The sequence below is a fragment of the Haemaphysalis longicornis genome, unplaced genomic scaffold, assembly GCF_048455015.1.
Source record: "Haemaphysalis longicornis isolate Haplotype H1 unplaced genomic scaffold, Haemaphysalis longicornis Haplotype H1 scaffold_4, whole genome shotgun sequence".
Classification (NCBI taxonomy): domain Eukaryota; kingdom Metazoa; phylum Arthropoda; class Arachnida; order Ixodida; family Ixodidae; genus Haemaphysalis; species Haemaphysalis longicornis.
The window spans coordinates 184,515,047-184,531,199 of NW_027526361.1; the positions used below are offsets into that span (position 1 = coordinate 184,515,047).

Genomic DNA, 16,153 nt, shown 5'->3' on the forward strand with positions numbered 1-16,153 from the left:
GCTGAGCCTGCTACTTGGACCATGGCATTCTCCGTCATCTCAACGGAAAGTCCTGGATGCTTTATTTGGGTATCTTGAAGATATTGGCGTCACCGAGACTTTATAGCCCCCCTTAAGCGGCCAGTCTATGCTACGCCGCATGTCCCTTTATATGACCCTCTCTTTTTTTCCCTCTTTCACCTACTACTCTTCTTTTTACTACTCATCTGTCTTTTCCCCGTTCCCCTTCCTGCAGAGTAGCATGTCGACGTACCCATGTTGGCAAACCTCTCTGCCTTTCCTCCTTTAATAAAGAGCTTCTCTCTCTCTCTCTCTCTGAATCGCGTTTGCGCCTCTTTGTTCGCTTTCTTTTAATTGTCTTTCCGCGCGAGTTACTCAAACAGGCGGACTTCATGTAATTACGTCACAGTTTCCCCATAATTTTATCACCCCTCCGTGCGCACCGGTTCTACGTACGTGCCATCACGACACCTAGGAGGTTCAACTAGGCTTCCGCCTTCACATTCTTATAAAGTTGTAAGCACGCCCCGTAATTTTTGTCGCTGCTAGTAGTTGCAACAGGGAGGCCTCAACCGGATACAAGCCGCAAAAACCGCTCCATGCAGTTATGAGTGGTTTTAACTTAGGCTGCATCAGGCCTACACCTGGAGAGGACGACGCGTGGTTGCCTTTTATTGGGCACAAATAATAATTCGAATTGCAGTTATTTCAGTTTGCGTTCATGAAAACAAACAAAAAAACAGTGCTGTTAACCGGTGCTGTAAACTTATGTTTCGCCGCTAATATACCGAATGTTTATTTGCGATAAGGATGCCGAGATACATGTACAATCATGGACCAATAAAACGCGAACTGCAAACATGATCCAGAACAGGAATAATTGAAAAATACGGTTCGTAGAGATCCCATAATGTCATATTTGTATGTTCTAGCTCATGACTTAGTGATCCCGTTTCTTTTGTCCATGACCCCACATGAAAACTGGCACTTGTGCAATTATTATAAAAATTCGGTTCACATGTGCCTCTTTCTAGGACGTGCTCTGTATGCAGTAGTGATTTCACAATGGTACGACGCCAAGTAAGCAGAAATCGGTAGAAATACGGACGGCAAAAAGCAAAGCCCAGAGAAATTCCCATGCTTCAGGAAACGATAAAGAAATCGCCCAATAAAAAAACATAAGCCACGAAAACTACCCGAGTTAGAGAAAAATACGCTTCGCATAAAAGAAAAGAACAATCGTTTCATGTTCCCCGCTCTGGCGGTTGAGATCCGTTGGAAAGACACCTCACCAACAGCTAAGGGCGGCACCGAGTTTCTATTTCAAGTGTCAGAAAGAACTCCCGTCCGAGACCTCCACCATTTTATGAAAGAGTCAATAAAGTTATACTTAAGTGAAAAATTATTTATTATTTTGAAGGATAGTGGAGAGAAACAATTGACCTTGTGTGTAACGTTTATGATTCAACGGAAAAAGATGCTTACACATAAAATCGTCATTCAAGATCGCGATGAAGTAGTTATCGTCGCCACATGATTTCCTTGGCTCGCCCAAACGGCAGAGCAGGCAGTAGAAAACACGGCCACGAAATTTATTACTTCCGCCTGCCTTGCTCAACTTCGCGGTGGCGACATTGGCACTTCTCTCGAAGCCACTCTCCGCTGTAGTGCATGACCGTGTTACACCTGTTTGGGCAGTACGCGCTCCGAGTGAATATATACACTTCACACACTGAAGTGACTAGGGACAATCAGTAAGTGTCACTCTCCTCCCAATATTTCGGGGGAGGTGTCCGTGTCCTCTTTGAGATCTTCCGGATATTCGTGGAACCTCGTCCAGGGACTGTCGCGGGCGTCTGCAACCTTGTGGCTGCCTCGAAATGTCGCGCTTTCCACCACTTTGCGCACGTTCTCTGGCCGGTTGGTGATGATCCCATCGACTCCGTGCCTGCGCAATAAATATATCTTACTTTTATCAAAGCACGCAGTTGTGACACCATTGGTGACGAGCTAGTGCAGTTGGGATTGTACACGGTAGTAAGGAAATGCTGTGCGCGCTTGTAATTATGACATGTTGCTCCAGTTTATACCATGAAACACCAGAAAAGTACATTCTGGTTATCAAGGCAGCAGTATCTGTGAAAAATAAAAATAGCCACGTCTCTGCTCCTATCGCTGCAAATGTCGACGAAAGACGATAGTCGACCGATGCCCCTGCCAAATAAATAACTCCCTTATCTTTCCGTTCACCTCTAATGCTGCTCCTCTCCCCTCTTATTCCGCCCAAGATAGTACGCTGGAAGTTTGCTCAAGTCAATTTAAATTTACCGCGTTCCATTGCTCCAAGTCGGGTGCCTCGATGACAGCGCTGCCGTACGGCGGCGATGTACGTTAATCGAGGCACCTACAACAACGTTTATAGAACCACGTTGCCTTACTCCACGAACGTTCCTAGAGGAGCGTGGAAGCTATCTCATTACAGTGGCTAGAATAGGACAGTGTGACGAGGGAGCCGCGGCTCGCGTGAGCTTCTTGGATGCAACCGCGCCGTGGCGCTGACGCTCGCTTTCACGTCGCCCGACGGTCCGGTGAACGCCTTGTCAGTTGCAGTCGGATAAGATCCCTGGTTCGCGGTGTATCTTTTTTCCACCTCAAATCAATTCACAATTGCAGCAACTATATAGTAATATAGGCTTCCTGTTATATTCACAGAACACGTTATTTGTCTCGAAACGTAGGCCGTCTTGGCATGCTCTCGCAAGACGCCAGCCGGGAAACGAATTCGAGTTTCGCTTCATTAGAATCGCTTTTAGCACACAAATTTGAAGGCGCAGTCACAGCGCCCAAACAAAAAAAATTGTCCGTGTATGTAAATGTGAATTTCGGCCTGAAATGTTCGTTAAGGGAAGTTGCAATTCGATTATTGAATTTGGAAAGGACAGTTGACTTCGGTCACTGAATATTTACAATGCTGCACGATTTATAAGAAAGTTTTCTATGACGGTTATAATTTAATGCCGGATGTAGTTAACCGGATGTAGTTAGCGCAATGTTACGGCAACGGCTCAATGTTTTAGCAATCACTGTATTTTCTATAGTGTTGATTGCAGCTGCACTAAGGTAAGAAAACGCCCATTATTTTCGTGCTCGTTTCGTGTTTTTGAACGATATATTCGACACGATATATTTGACAAGCCTAAAAGGTTTGATTGGGGAAATTCGTATTAGCAAAACATAACTGACGAGCCCAAAAGAAACCCCTTTAACTTCTATTTGTTTTATAAACAGGTTTGCCTGAGAAATGAAGAAATTCATATAACGATCCGTAATTGATGAAATAATAAAAACGATGGTGACGCTTCATTGGCACTTCTTAGTTAATTGTTATGTAATTAATAATGAGAAAAATAAAGTTTTCGTTACGTATACTTTTCCATTTATGACAGCCAGAAACAAGCAAAAAAGCAGTTTGATAGATCCTCATCACTCACAATTATTCAGAGAAAGCGTAAAGTTTATTATATTCATCTAAGTACTCTCCCTCATACTAATTTAACCGCACCCACTTATTTATGCCCTCCGGTGACATAAATGCTCTAAAAGCGTGCTTGCCTTGCTGGTTTAACGGAATAACTACATTTCGGTACTCTACGGAGTTGCAGTGCAAGCGCGGCGCTTTGTTCAATTGGTCCAGCTCAACCCATCCATATTCGCGGCCTTTTTGTGGAGCGCAACTTTCCTCTGTTTTTCCTACCTTTCCTTTGATTTTCTCGTATTAGAGACAATTTGTTACGATTGCGAAGATCGTTGGGATCGCATCCGGTTGGGGTTGGCAGTCAAGAAAACCTCGGAAAGCAAAGGGGAGGTGTGGTGGGTCATAGCAACGGATGAAGAATTTTTTTAAAAGAAAGAAAGTGGTGAAAAATTACCCGCCGGGTGGGATCCGAACCCACGACCTCTTACTCTTACTCTTCTTTCTTACTCAAAAAATTCTTCATCTGTTTCTATGACCCACCACAACCTCCATTTTGCTTTCCGAGGTTTTCTTGACTGCCAACGCTCATTTTCCGTCTGATTGCACCGAGCCCCTCATTCCCCATTTCTGATTCGCTACATGCTTAGCGAGGGCTTCTGTTCTGGCAGTCTTGGTGCCAAGGGTAGCTTAAGAGGGTTCAACGCTGGTCGACCACTCTTGAAATGTCATAGACACTCTAGTCACGGCCCAGGGATTAAAAAGAAGGTCCCCTTCACCCCGAGTAGTCCGAGTGGTGGTGGCTACCACCCCCAAGTGCAGGAATAAAAAATACTTTAACATAAATACCCCTGAAAGTGGTGGGGAAACAGCCCCGCCGGTAGCGTAGTGGTTATCGCACCAGACCGGTATTCTGGAGGTCATGGGTTCGGATCCCACCTGGTGGGCATTGTTTCACCACTTTCACCCGTATTTTCTGTGCTATATATATATATATATATATATATATATATATATATATATATATATATATATATACAGGGTGTCCCAGCTATCATGCACCAAGATTTAAAAAAGGAGCAATTGCCTTACTCGAAGAAAACCTAGTGCATAATGTTTCTAGTGCAGTGCACTAGTGGGCAGTAATTTTTTCGTTAATGAGATTTAGATAATTAATTTTAAATAATTATCTAACTCGACAAATACTGTCCTAATCATCAAGGTGTCAATGAGGCACTTGTGGGTACGGACGAGAGGAATCTAACTGTGGTATTTTCAGCGAAGAACTAATTGCGTACTCATTTATTCTGACTGATAAAGAAACCCCGCGAAATATGAAAAATACCACGTGACATCGCTCCCACCTGCATCGTAAAGGAGCGCCCTCAAACCACGTTTCTCTTAGTTAGCCACAATGAAATAAATAAAAGAAAGAAAGAAAAAGAAAAAAAAATCGGGAACGAGTGTTTGCTTTATCTGCCTCATCTCCCCAGCGGAAGCAACGCGTCGCGTAAAATGCTATTTCAAAATGAGCTGTGATAGCGGTTATCTTAGCGTAGTTCGAGTGCACGGATGGTTCGTTTTTTCGCCTCAGCACCTGTCCCAACAAAAAAGAATTGACAAAATCCGCTCGAAAGTTTAAAGGGGCGTTTCGCAGTGCCCCAGTCGCAATGCTTTTTTTATAATGAGCAAAAGGCCCACATGATCCTTGCCTTGGGAGCGGCAGATGGCAATAAGAGAAAGGCCTCAAAGATTTATCAGTCGTGAAAGTTTGGCCGTAAACCGAACGCATCGACCATCATCAGAAATTATGAAATCTTGAGACAAACCAGCTTTTTTCAACAACAGCGGCAGAGGACTCCGTCTGTGAGTACAAGACTACGCACGGATGTTCTTGCATTTATGGCTGCAAACCCTAAAGCTAGCGTGTGAGACGTGGCTGCCCAGGCACCAATTTCCAAGTCGACAGTCTGGAGGAATCTGAAGGACTCGGACTCGGACTCGGAAGAGTCACCAGACTTTCTTAGCAACGTAATGTGGACAGATGAAGCCAATTTTTGCAGAAACGGCCAGGTAAATCTGCACAATGCACACTATTGGAGCGACTCCAATCCACACTGGGTAAAGCGCACTCGGCACCAGTACCAGTGTTCATTTAATGTGTGGTGCGGAATTTACGCCGGTACTATAATAGGCCCGATCTTCTTCGACCAGACGTTGACTGGACAGCGGTACATGGACGAAATCCTGGAAGGAACGGTTGATCGCTGCCTCAGCGAAGTCCCGCTGTCACGACTTCCACTGATGTGGTATCAGCAAGACGGGGCGCCAGCACACAGCAGCAGTCGAGCACGAAACTGGCTTGATGCGACTTTCCAAACACAATGGATTGGACGGCATGGGCCTGTAAATTGGCCGGCTAGGTCACCCGATCTTTCTCCACTGGATTTCTTTCTTTGGGGCTATGTGAAAGATCGTGTTTGCACGACCAAGACAAAGACATCTGATGAGCTCAAGGCCAAGATAACGGATGTCTGCAGCACAATTCCTCCATACATCATCAAGAAAGCCACTGAAGATGTGATTAAGCGGGCACAGTAGTGCGTAGCTGCAGAAGGAGACCTGTTCGAACACGACCTCTAGGAGGTAGCGAACGACAACCAGTGCAAACGAATGCACCAGTTATTAAGAAACACTAAAATCTGATGTATTGCTTTGTTTTGTGAGGCCTCCCTATGGCCAAATCGGCACGTTTTTAAGTGGTATGCAATAAATGTATTCAACACAATGTTTTTGCCTTTTCTCTAGAGTGTACGCGGGTGGATTCCCCGTCTGTTTATTTTGTTTTATTTTTGTCGTAAAAGTGTTTTGCAGCACGCATGCCCGAAAAATGAGGCCTTCATTGTAATTTGGCTTTGGGCTGAAGCATGTTACTGCCACGAAATATTAGCGCGCGTGCACTCTTTCTATGTGTGGGAGCAGAGCCCGGATAAATATTGTATGTCTATTTCATTGCTTTTCGCGTTTCCACTTTTGTTACAGCAGCGCATCGACTGCTTTAGCGAGGGCCTTTTTTATCAAGAGGATCTCGGCCGTAAAAAAGAGAAGAGCGGTGCATAATTGATAGGAACAAACCACTCCTAAGCCGCCAAAACTTGGTGTTGCTACACTTTCCATGCCACTATCAAGGGGATGCGCTGTCCTTTCGGGTATGTGACAGGCAAAGCCGTTGCTTTCAATCAGCTTGTTCGAGGGCGCTGTTTTACGATGCAGGTGGGAGCGCCGTCACGTGGTATTTTTCATATTTTGCGGGCTTTCTTTATCAGTCAGAATAAATGAGTACGCAATTAGTTCTTCGCTGAAAATACCGCAGTTAGATTCCTCTCGTTCCTACCCACAAGTGCCTAATTGACACCTTAATAATTAGGACAGTATTTGTCGAGTTAGATAATTTATTAAAATAAATTATCTAAATCTCATTAACGAAAAAATTACTGCCCACTAGTACACTGCACTAGAAACATTATGCACTAGGTTTACGTCGAGTGAGTCTTTTTTTTAAATCTTGGTGCATGATAGCTTGGACACCCTGTATATATATATATATATATATATATATATATATATATATATATATATATATATATAGATAGATAGATAGATAGATAGATGACGTTATTAGTGACGAGAAACGATCCTCACCTGATGCTTTTTGCTATGAAGTACGGCAGATCGATGGTCCAGTGGTACACCTTGTCCATGTACCCTCTGTTGGTATCGCGCCACCTTATAGCCTTTAGTAGTCTGTCCACAGGCATGATGAAGCGCATACAGTTCGTTAGGCCGTCACCCTGCCAGCGGTGTTCCCGTATTCCGATACGCCTGTACATCCGGCTGATCAGGCTCAGGGGATCGTTCATGCCGACGTCAAAGCCTACAGAAGACAGAGCATGGCAAACAGTAAAAAGTATGTCAATGATTGAATTTATCCCGGAGAAAAAGTTTATCTGCTACTACTGCTACTAATAGATTGCTGGCTAACTAAACGGATGGTTACCCTTCTAACGCGACGCACCAGTTCTATGGGCGGCTTTGGACGAAGTTACAGTTATATAGGACAACAAACCCGCCATTTGTAGAGATTTCAGTACAGGTTAAACGTTCCTTACTGATTTGCGAAGGCATTACGGGTTGCACTGTGGAAGCTTTTGGCAGTTTACACTCGCGCTGCTTACGCAGTGTACACTTTGTACGGCGCACAGCGCCAGCAAGACTCCTTGAAGTTTCTTTGTTGCACCTCATAAGGTAAACGCTGGAACCGCCGACTCTTGTCCTTTTCAATAAACACCTACTCTCTCTCTCTCTCTCTCTCTCTCTCTCCCATTTTCTATTGTGTCTTCTCCTCCACCGCCGCCGTTTACACCCCTCTGATTAAGATGTGCGTGGTAAGACATGTGATTAACCCGAAGCAGAGCTTCGTAAATTCCATCATCTGGGAGGGTGACTGCGGAATCTACTGCAGCCTCTCCTGTTGCGCGCTGAAGGGGTAGGAGCACTAACGGTGCAGCCCAGCTGCGCTGGGAGGTGAGTACGCACCGAGTTTTTCCAAGACGCGAGGGTCTCCCTTCTGTTTCAAGTAGGCGATGGCGCCCCTGATGACGTCTCTGTCCCTGGCGTAACCAATGGACATGAGCACGTTGATCCGGTCCTCGTGGGCCACTAAATGACCGAGGGAAAATTGAAAAGCAGCAATTGGTAACACCCGCAACCATTCAAAAACTAGATTGTGCTCGCGGGACTGAACGTGCAGAAAGCAGGACCCTTGGTATTGGCTGCAAAGGCTGCTGCACTGGAGCCAGAGCCACCTTTCATGCGGCTACATGAAAGGGACACGGGAAAGTAGCTACCAGCGGAGGCGACGCCAATACATGGGCCACCGGAGGCCTTCAATAATTACATGCGGAACCCGAACTTAACAGTGGAGTAGGCAAAAAATTCTAGTTATCACTTTATTTGTTGCGCAAATTTGTTTTCAGTATATCAAGAATTTGCGCCTGAAGATGGCCAGACAGGAACAAACAAAAAAGTGGCAGCGAGCGCTCGGGTGTGCAGGCATTAGTCGTCAATAGGTAAGGAAATGCCCGCCACTTACCGCCTTTCCACAATTGGTCCATCAAATTTTGCGCAAGGGTGACTCCAGCTTTAACTTTCACATCGTCAGGAAGTTGGGTTGTCTTTAAGTCCAAAAACAGGAGTATCATCTTTCCCTTGTATTTCGAATGCGCTGGAACGAGTAAGATGTTGCTTGGTATTGAAACACTGAAAACATTATGTCGCAAACTGCATAACACTGCGGAACCATCGTTCCGATGAGCATCCTAAAACATTATGAACCAGCGAAGGTGTTCAGTACACGGCACAGATGTCACAAAGTACCAATCACGACAAGAAGAAAACATGGCGTAATGATGAAGTAGTCTAAGAGGCTGATCGTTATATAACATTGTGTGGGAGGGGGGGGGGCAGTTGTGATAAAACAATCGTTACAGCCGTTTTCTGTAGCCGAAATCGTCCCGTGAATGCATGTGTATAGACAGCAGGCGGGCAATTTGCTGCGTGTACAGCGTCACTATAAACATTCTAACTGTGGTAGCTACATTAAACTCCGTAATGACAGGTTCGTGGTACATACCAATTTTTATAGAATTTTATAAGAGAGTTTTCACAAAACAAGGCCGCCGTTTTCTCTAATTATACTTGTATCGCCATATTCAGCGGAAACTCACTAATCACGAAAAGTGAGTGGAACTTCGAGTAATGGGTCGTGGTCAATTTTAGGGCGAAACACCTTAGGACCTCGCTTTGTACGGGGCTTGGCGTCCGTGTACACAGTGTTGCGCATACGCGAGGAGCATTGGATTGGATTGGATTAAATTGAATTGTATCGGATTGGATTGGATTGGAATTTGACATAATGCACACACGCGTTGTCACTTATTTACATGCGCGAGTGGGCAGTGCCACGGGTGATTTACGGTAAGAACGATCCCTAGTGCTTCGCCCACTCGTCATGATTCACTTCATTGAGATGCATGAATTTTTTATAGAATTTTAGTTCGGATGGCATGAATAGACCGTAAGTTACTCCTCCTGCAGCTCCCGAGGCGTTAGAAGTAGAGGAGCGCGCCGCGCAGAGAGAGGGCCACTTTATTGCGTCCAGCGTCAAAAATAGTTGCAAAACGACTGATGATGATAGCAACAACCCTCTTCCTATACAATCGATAATTTCCTGCTATCTTCGTCCTCTTCCTGTTTTCCCAGTCTATCTGGTGTTGGAACTCCAGGTATTGACAGGTGGCAAGGATTGTGTAGCGTTTACTACTCCGCTGCGAACTTACTAATTGCGACACGTAAATGAAACTCAGGAAGTTGACAGAGTTGTCGTAGCGACCAGGTTTGACGTAATTGCTTTCCGTTGTTATATGTAAAACGAGAGTTTTTCATTTCCTGCTGAGCATTTGTGAGAAAGTTGGCTTTGCCGTAAGTTATTTCTGCTTGCACTGCGATGAAATGCCCAGAATCATAGGCATAAAAACCTTCTGTGTAAAAACAAGTTAGCAAAACAACGGCTTCATCAATTGTCACGGCTACCATGCCTCAAAATTCTTAGGCGTAGTCTTCGACAGTCATTTACAAATGTGCCCCGGAATAATCTGCACACACGGATCATTCCTGTCATGTTAGGTACTGTATGAGCCTTCATCTGTCTTTTGGCAGTTGCGATTGTTTATTAATCTTTACAATCTTTTTAATCTTTATAAACTTTATAACCTTTTTTCTTTTATTCTAATGGATTATAAGGTTTAACGCACCGACGCTACACAGTGATGACGAGCCCCATGGTGGATGGCTCTGGATAAATTTTGACCACCTGGGGATCTTTAACATTCGCTGAAATCTGGAACACACGGGCATCAACGCTTTTCGCCTCCATCTACAATTATTTTGTTTAGTAGCACAAATTTGGTGTACTGCTACCGAATACTGCGGCTACGAAAAGCGTGTTCCCAAAATTTTGATTACTCAGTAACAGCCTTCCGATATTACAGAAAACATTTCATGCAAAACCATTGCTTGTATATTCCCGAATATAAATGTACTCAGTGTCTTAGAAGATCTCAATTATGTGATTGCGTAACAATTGGGAAGCATTTTTTAAAATGTATTAGTCGTAACCACGGTGTCTGCATTTTTTTTCCCAAAAAGGGATGATTCGTTCTTATAGTAATATTCCCTGTCTAAAATAAATATTTACCGTGGTATAGAGATTCTGCAATTTAAATTCAAGCACAGCGTTTTAAAACGGCGTTGATACGAATCGCAAGAATTCAGTAATTGTTATTAGGAAAATAACGACATGATTAAAAACATTATACATCGTACCGCCAGAAGGAATAGAGGGTTTTTCCATACGCAAACATTTTTTCTTTGTGTATAACGGGTGTAGGAAAAAATGGTCCCGGAAAAAATGGTCCCGGAAAAAATGGTCCCAAATCCAAGGTAGGAAAAAATGGTCCCGGAAAAATTGGTCCCGAAGCCAAGGCAGGAAAAGTAGTCTTGTTCGAGTAAATCCGGTTAATCGCACCAAGAACGTTTGTTTTACCGAAATTCAGGTTAGGTTGTTTTCATGGCCTCTCCCATATTTATTTTCTAATTTGCCGTTACGCTAGCTTAATCCACAGATGTTTCGCATTGATGACGTCTCAATCACATATAGCATCATAAATCTCAGCACATCTCTGTTTTGAACCCGCACGTTGTGAGGAGGGTAAACCGCTTCCACACAACCTCGACAGGTGAAGGTACCAACACGAAAAACAGGATCCAGGTGATGTGTAGTGAAAGGAAGAAGCGTCAGAGGGGGCTGCCCAGGGGGCTAATCAGAAGTGGACGGGGGCGACCGTTAAGTTCGTATGAAATTTCAAGGCATATCAACAGAAAATTTCGCCTTCACATTCTCAGAGAGTTGTAAGCACCCCCTGGAATTTTTTACGTTTTTTTTTCTTAACTTTTTCTTACACTCTTTGTTGCTATTGGTTTCTCTTCAATGTTTTTTTTCCTTTGTTTATTCATGCTTTGAAGTAAAGATCTTATATTTTAATTGTATTTACATTTATATTTCGGTGGCCGGACATTTCGGTGCACGGACATGTCGGTGCACGGATATTTACGTGCACGCACATTTCGGTGCACGGACTTTTCAGCGCACGGACGTTTCGGTGCACGATGTTTCGGTGCGATCATATCGGTGCACGATATGTCCCAGACATTAACTTAAATCTTTAGCTTTAATATTTTAATTTCGATATGATTACGATCGAGAGCTGAGTTTGGGCCGTACTGCGCAGAAACGAAGGCTAAAGCAAGGCGGAGCATCAACGCGTAAATCCCGATTTCAATTTACACCGATTCTGATGAAACCTCGCAGCGTAGAGCTTTAATGACCTTCCATACACTGAGATAGTTGTGTCCGACTAAGCTTCTAAACCGGCTGTTCCAGGCCTCGCTGTTGTTTGGGCGGTTTTAATCCAATTACGTGCACTAAATTTTTAATCGGTACTCAGCCCTACCGTCCATCTACACATCCATCCATCTGTACGTACATCGCCCACCCATCCATCCAGATTTTAGCCTCCACAGGAGTTAATTTCTGCCCCTTGTAGGAATATTAAAGCATTCCATCTCTTTCTCATCCCTTTAGCTAAAACGCAAACGCACAAAAGCAAAGCCGCAAAAAAGTTCAGATCTGACTAACTTGAAGGGAAACACGTCGACTGGAGCATGGGACCATTTTTTCCTAGATGGTCACTGGGACCATTTTTTCCGGGACCATTTTTTCCGGGACCATTTTTTCCGTTTCCGGTGTATAACATATGCGTGTGTCTTAAGTACCCCTGAGATGTTTGGCGGGTCCAAAGAGCATTATGTGGGCACTTGAGTTTTATTAACCTGAAGTAATGTCGACCCTTATGGCAGTCTTCTGGTAACAAACTTGTGCTCGTCATATCAAGGGGGTCAATTTATTTTAAATAAGGCAAAATACACCTCCCGTTGAGTATCACTACACAATCATATTGATAGGTATATCCTTCGAATGTCCCCCAGATTTATGGGGAGTACCTTTGTTTCATGCGAAGACTAGCGGCAGTACCCCGCGATGCTCGATTGGGCCACTATACTAATTAACGAATAACTGGAACACTTGTTAAGGTATCTCTTACTAGTCATAATACGGTACCGCACCTTCGAGATGCACACCATTACGAATTCCTGCCTGCTTTTAATACATGGGCTCCTCCCGGAACCGTGCGGTCATAGTAAACGGCTGGAACACGCGCTTCATTTGAACTATCCCTAAACAAATTGTACCAAGATGGTGTCATCAACGGGCTGCTTATTCATGCGAAGTATTATGTGGTAGGTGTAAAGAACACCCATCAGTCAAAGTTTTATATAAATCAGATAGGCTCCTAGGGGAGGCGTGTGGTTGCAGAAATTACCAGCACATGGCGACCGCTATGCTACGCGGGAAACTTTAAAGGGGTCCTCAAATACCTTCCGCCGATGCATGGATGTACATGTAACCAAATAATGCGATGTATTAGCAATCTCCTCTCGCAAGAATTTTGTTGAAGCGATGAGTATTAGCTGAGAAATCGTAAATAAAAAACCGCGCATTATCGTCGCGCCGCGTTTCCTCCTCCTTTCAACTTACTCTCCGCTGTTGACGGCGAGCGAGCCCTCCCTCCCATGATGCTGCGCTCCTCGGCGGTGACGTACTTCCGCTATTGCGCTGCTCACACAGCCGTCTGCTACGGGCAAGCTTTGTTGACACCATGAATCCCGCACTACGCTCAAGGCTGGAAAAGCGAACGAAAAATCTGGCCGCATGTGTGCGGCGGCCTGGCCTTGCCCTTTCGCGGTGTACGTTGCTGCAGACTTTGCTATCGGCGGAACGTGCTTTTTATCGGCGGCGAACTCGCAGCCGCACGGGGAGGATCAAGCGCTCGCTCCCTTGGATGCACAGCGCACTGTTTATCCAAACAGCGCCGTATCAGATGTGGGCCCGCTGGTGCCGGGTCTTATTTTGTGGCGGTGGTAATTCCTGCCGGTGGCATGTGAAAAAGACATTTTAAACCGATACAGAACCCGTGCACAAAACGCCAGTTCAGCTTGGGGCGACGCGTGGTGGAGAGCGGCAACGTTGGCAAAACATGCTCCGCCGCGGCTCTGAGCTTTCTAGCGCTGGAGCGAGCACCATTTCTTTGACAATATCAAACATCGGTTGCCCTGGCAACAAGGCACAAACCGCTCTAGAAGTCAGTTACGGTTGCGTGATCCCGGTTCAGCTTGGGGCCCCACCTCGCGGCATATGGGCACTGCAGGCATACTACTCACTCTCATTTGGAAGTGCGAGATGCGTTTGGCATTACAGGAGGCGATGGTTTGTGTGTTGTGGACGCCTTTGTTTCGCGATGAAATGCGACGTTGTGCTTCTGCGGGTGGATAGTGCTTCCCATGGTCTGGATTATCTTTCTCAAGCGGCGTACGACTCAACCTCGCATGGGGTATGTGCAGTGTGCGTGGCTAAAAGCCATCTCGGCTTGTGCGCCAGAGTTAAGTGACTTGCTGTTCGTCCCCGCAAACCGCGCGCGAGGTGAGTGCCGAATTTACGACGGGCAGGAGGAGGCAACCCATCGTCTGTCAATCGCGGTTCGGACTTGCAACGCGTGTTGTGACGTTCTGTTCGTTCGAAACGCATCTCTGGATTGTTTGGAAGTTGAATAAAATGTATGCGTCAAACCCGGGCATTCGGCTCAGGGCGTTCTCTGCGATTGCAAGAAAGAAGTGCCACGGGGCTTCAACGCTTTCTTTATGGAACGTACTCAAGTAAGAGAATATTCATGTGTTGTTATGGCCCTGTTGCATTCAATACAAACGGTTAAGCGTTTGTTTACACTTGTTTCGTTTGTCGTAAAATGTCCAAGCACTCCGGCACTCCGCTGGCAGATCAGCCGGCGAGCCGACGCTGAGCAGACGACTCATCTCTTTGCCGGAAGTGCGTGAAAAAGCCGCCCAATAGCAGGATGTCTAGCTCATGACGAACATCTGGGAATCGATGATGTAGACATGTGAAGATGGCGGCGTCCAAAAACACGAAGGAAAGGGTGATAAAAAAGCGACAAACTTTGCAACAAAAGTGTGAGCTTTCCGCTGCGCATAAAAGAGTAATACTTGGCACAGATGGTGTTGACGACCCAATCTAACGATTGCGCTAGTCAATTTAGTGCGGTCAAAACGCCTTTCAGGGCCCCTTTAACCGAATTCCTCCATGAGAGAAGTGTAATTTAACATATTCCGCTTGCCTCTTTATGCGCTTCATGGGACAAAATCTTCATACTGGTTCTTGAACAACTTTATGGGCAGCATGTATATACAAAAATGACTTGGTATAGCAGCTGAATAGCTATTGAAAAATCCATAATAACATGTTTTTTACCATTAATCTTTCTTGTCCCTATTACATGGCAGGTATGGCAAAATCTTCTAAAACAATTTTTACACACTTCTATTGGTTACCAATATCAGAAAAAACTTGTTCGATATCTCAGCGAGCCGGCAATATAATTCGCAATATAGTTTGACCCGATTTCCTTTTATTGGAACTAGAATATGCCTAGTATTTGGTCCTTGAGACGAGAAACATTTGCTTATGTCAATTGGCGACCGCCGCGTTGGCTCAGTGGCTAAAGCGTTGAGCTGCTGAGCACGAGGTCGCGGGTTCGATTTCCCGCCGCGGCGGCCGCTTTTCTGATGGAGGCGAAAAGCAAAAAAGCCCGTGTGTACGACATTTGGCGTACGTTAAACATCGCCAGGTAGTCAAAATTAATCCGGAGCCCTCTACTACGGCGTGCCTCATCGCCTGCCTTGCGTCGGTGCGTAAACCCTACAATCAAAATCATGTCAATTGGCGTTCCTAAGAGCGAAACAAAATTACCATCTCAGTTGGCCAAGCCATGCCAACAAGAAAATGTGAAAGATTCTCGAAACTTTTGGTGAAACAATGATAAAGAGATCATTGCAGTCCTTCTTAGTCAACCTTTTTCTACGGATTGTACGTGAAGGCAGACATACACGTGAAGGCAGCCAACTTACGGAGGCTAGACACGTCTCGGACATGACTGAGGAAGTCGGCCATTTTTTCTCGCTGGAAGCATCCGCGGAAGCAGTCGCATGGCGTACCATGGTAAGTGCCTAGAACAGTGCCGTCCTTCGCGAACTCAATATCCGCTTCGAGGGCGTTTGAACCCCTCGCCAAGAACTCGTCCACCTCTTCAATAGAGTTCACCATGTGCCCAATAATAAAGAAAGGCCGCCGGTGGTCACTGTGGCCGATTCTCTTCGGGTTGTATCCGCCTGCTTCGGTGGGCATGATTTGGCCACCGTGGGCAGCACTGTGTTTGGCGCCAAAAGCTCTCTGGTGCTCTTCTGAAGGGACATCGTTCTGCAGGTTATCGTCACCTGCGTGGGTGGGTAGGGTGTGGCCATCGTGGTCATCATGGCCACCGCGGTGATCATGCTCCTCGGCTTGTATAGTGCCTAGACCTGGCACGAGCCCCT

At 45.4% G+C, this 16,153-nt stretch overlaps 1 protein-coding gene across 1 annotated transcript in view; it reads right to left on the bottom strand.

Moving 5' to 3' along the window:
• Positions 1-727: 727 nt before the first annotated feature.
• LOC144179562 (dermonecrotic toxin SPH-like) overlaps positions 728-16,153 on the bottom strand; it is a 49,633-nt gene continuing 34,207 nt past the window's right edge. The window contains exons 4-8 of the mRNA XM_077707966.1: positions 15,689-16,151; positions 8,625-8,756; positions 8,069-8,191; positions 7,175-7,406; positions 728-1,948 (exon numbers count right to left, since the gene is read on the bottom strand). Coding sequence (XP_077564092.1) covers positions 1,762-1,948; positions 7,175-7,406; positions 8,069-8,191; positions 8,625-8,756; positions 15,689-16,151 — 1,137 coding nt within the window. The 3' untranslated portion in view covers positions 728-1,761. The remainder of the gene's footprint in view (positions 1,949-7,174; positions 7,407-8,068; positions 8,192-8,624; positions 8,757-15,688; positions 16,152-16,153) is intronic.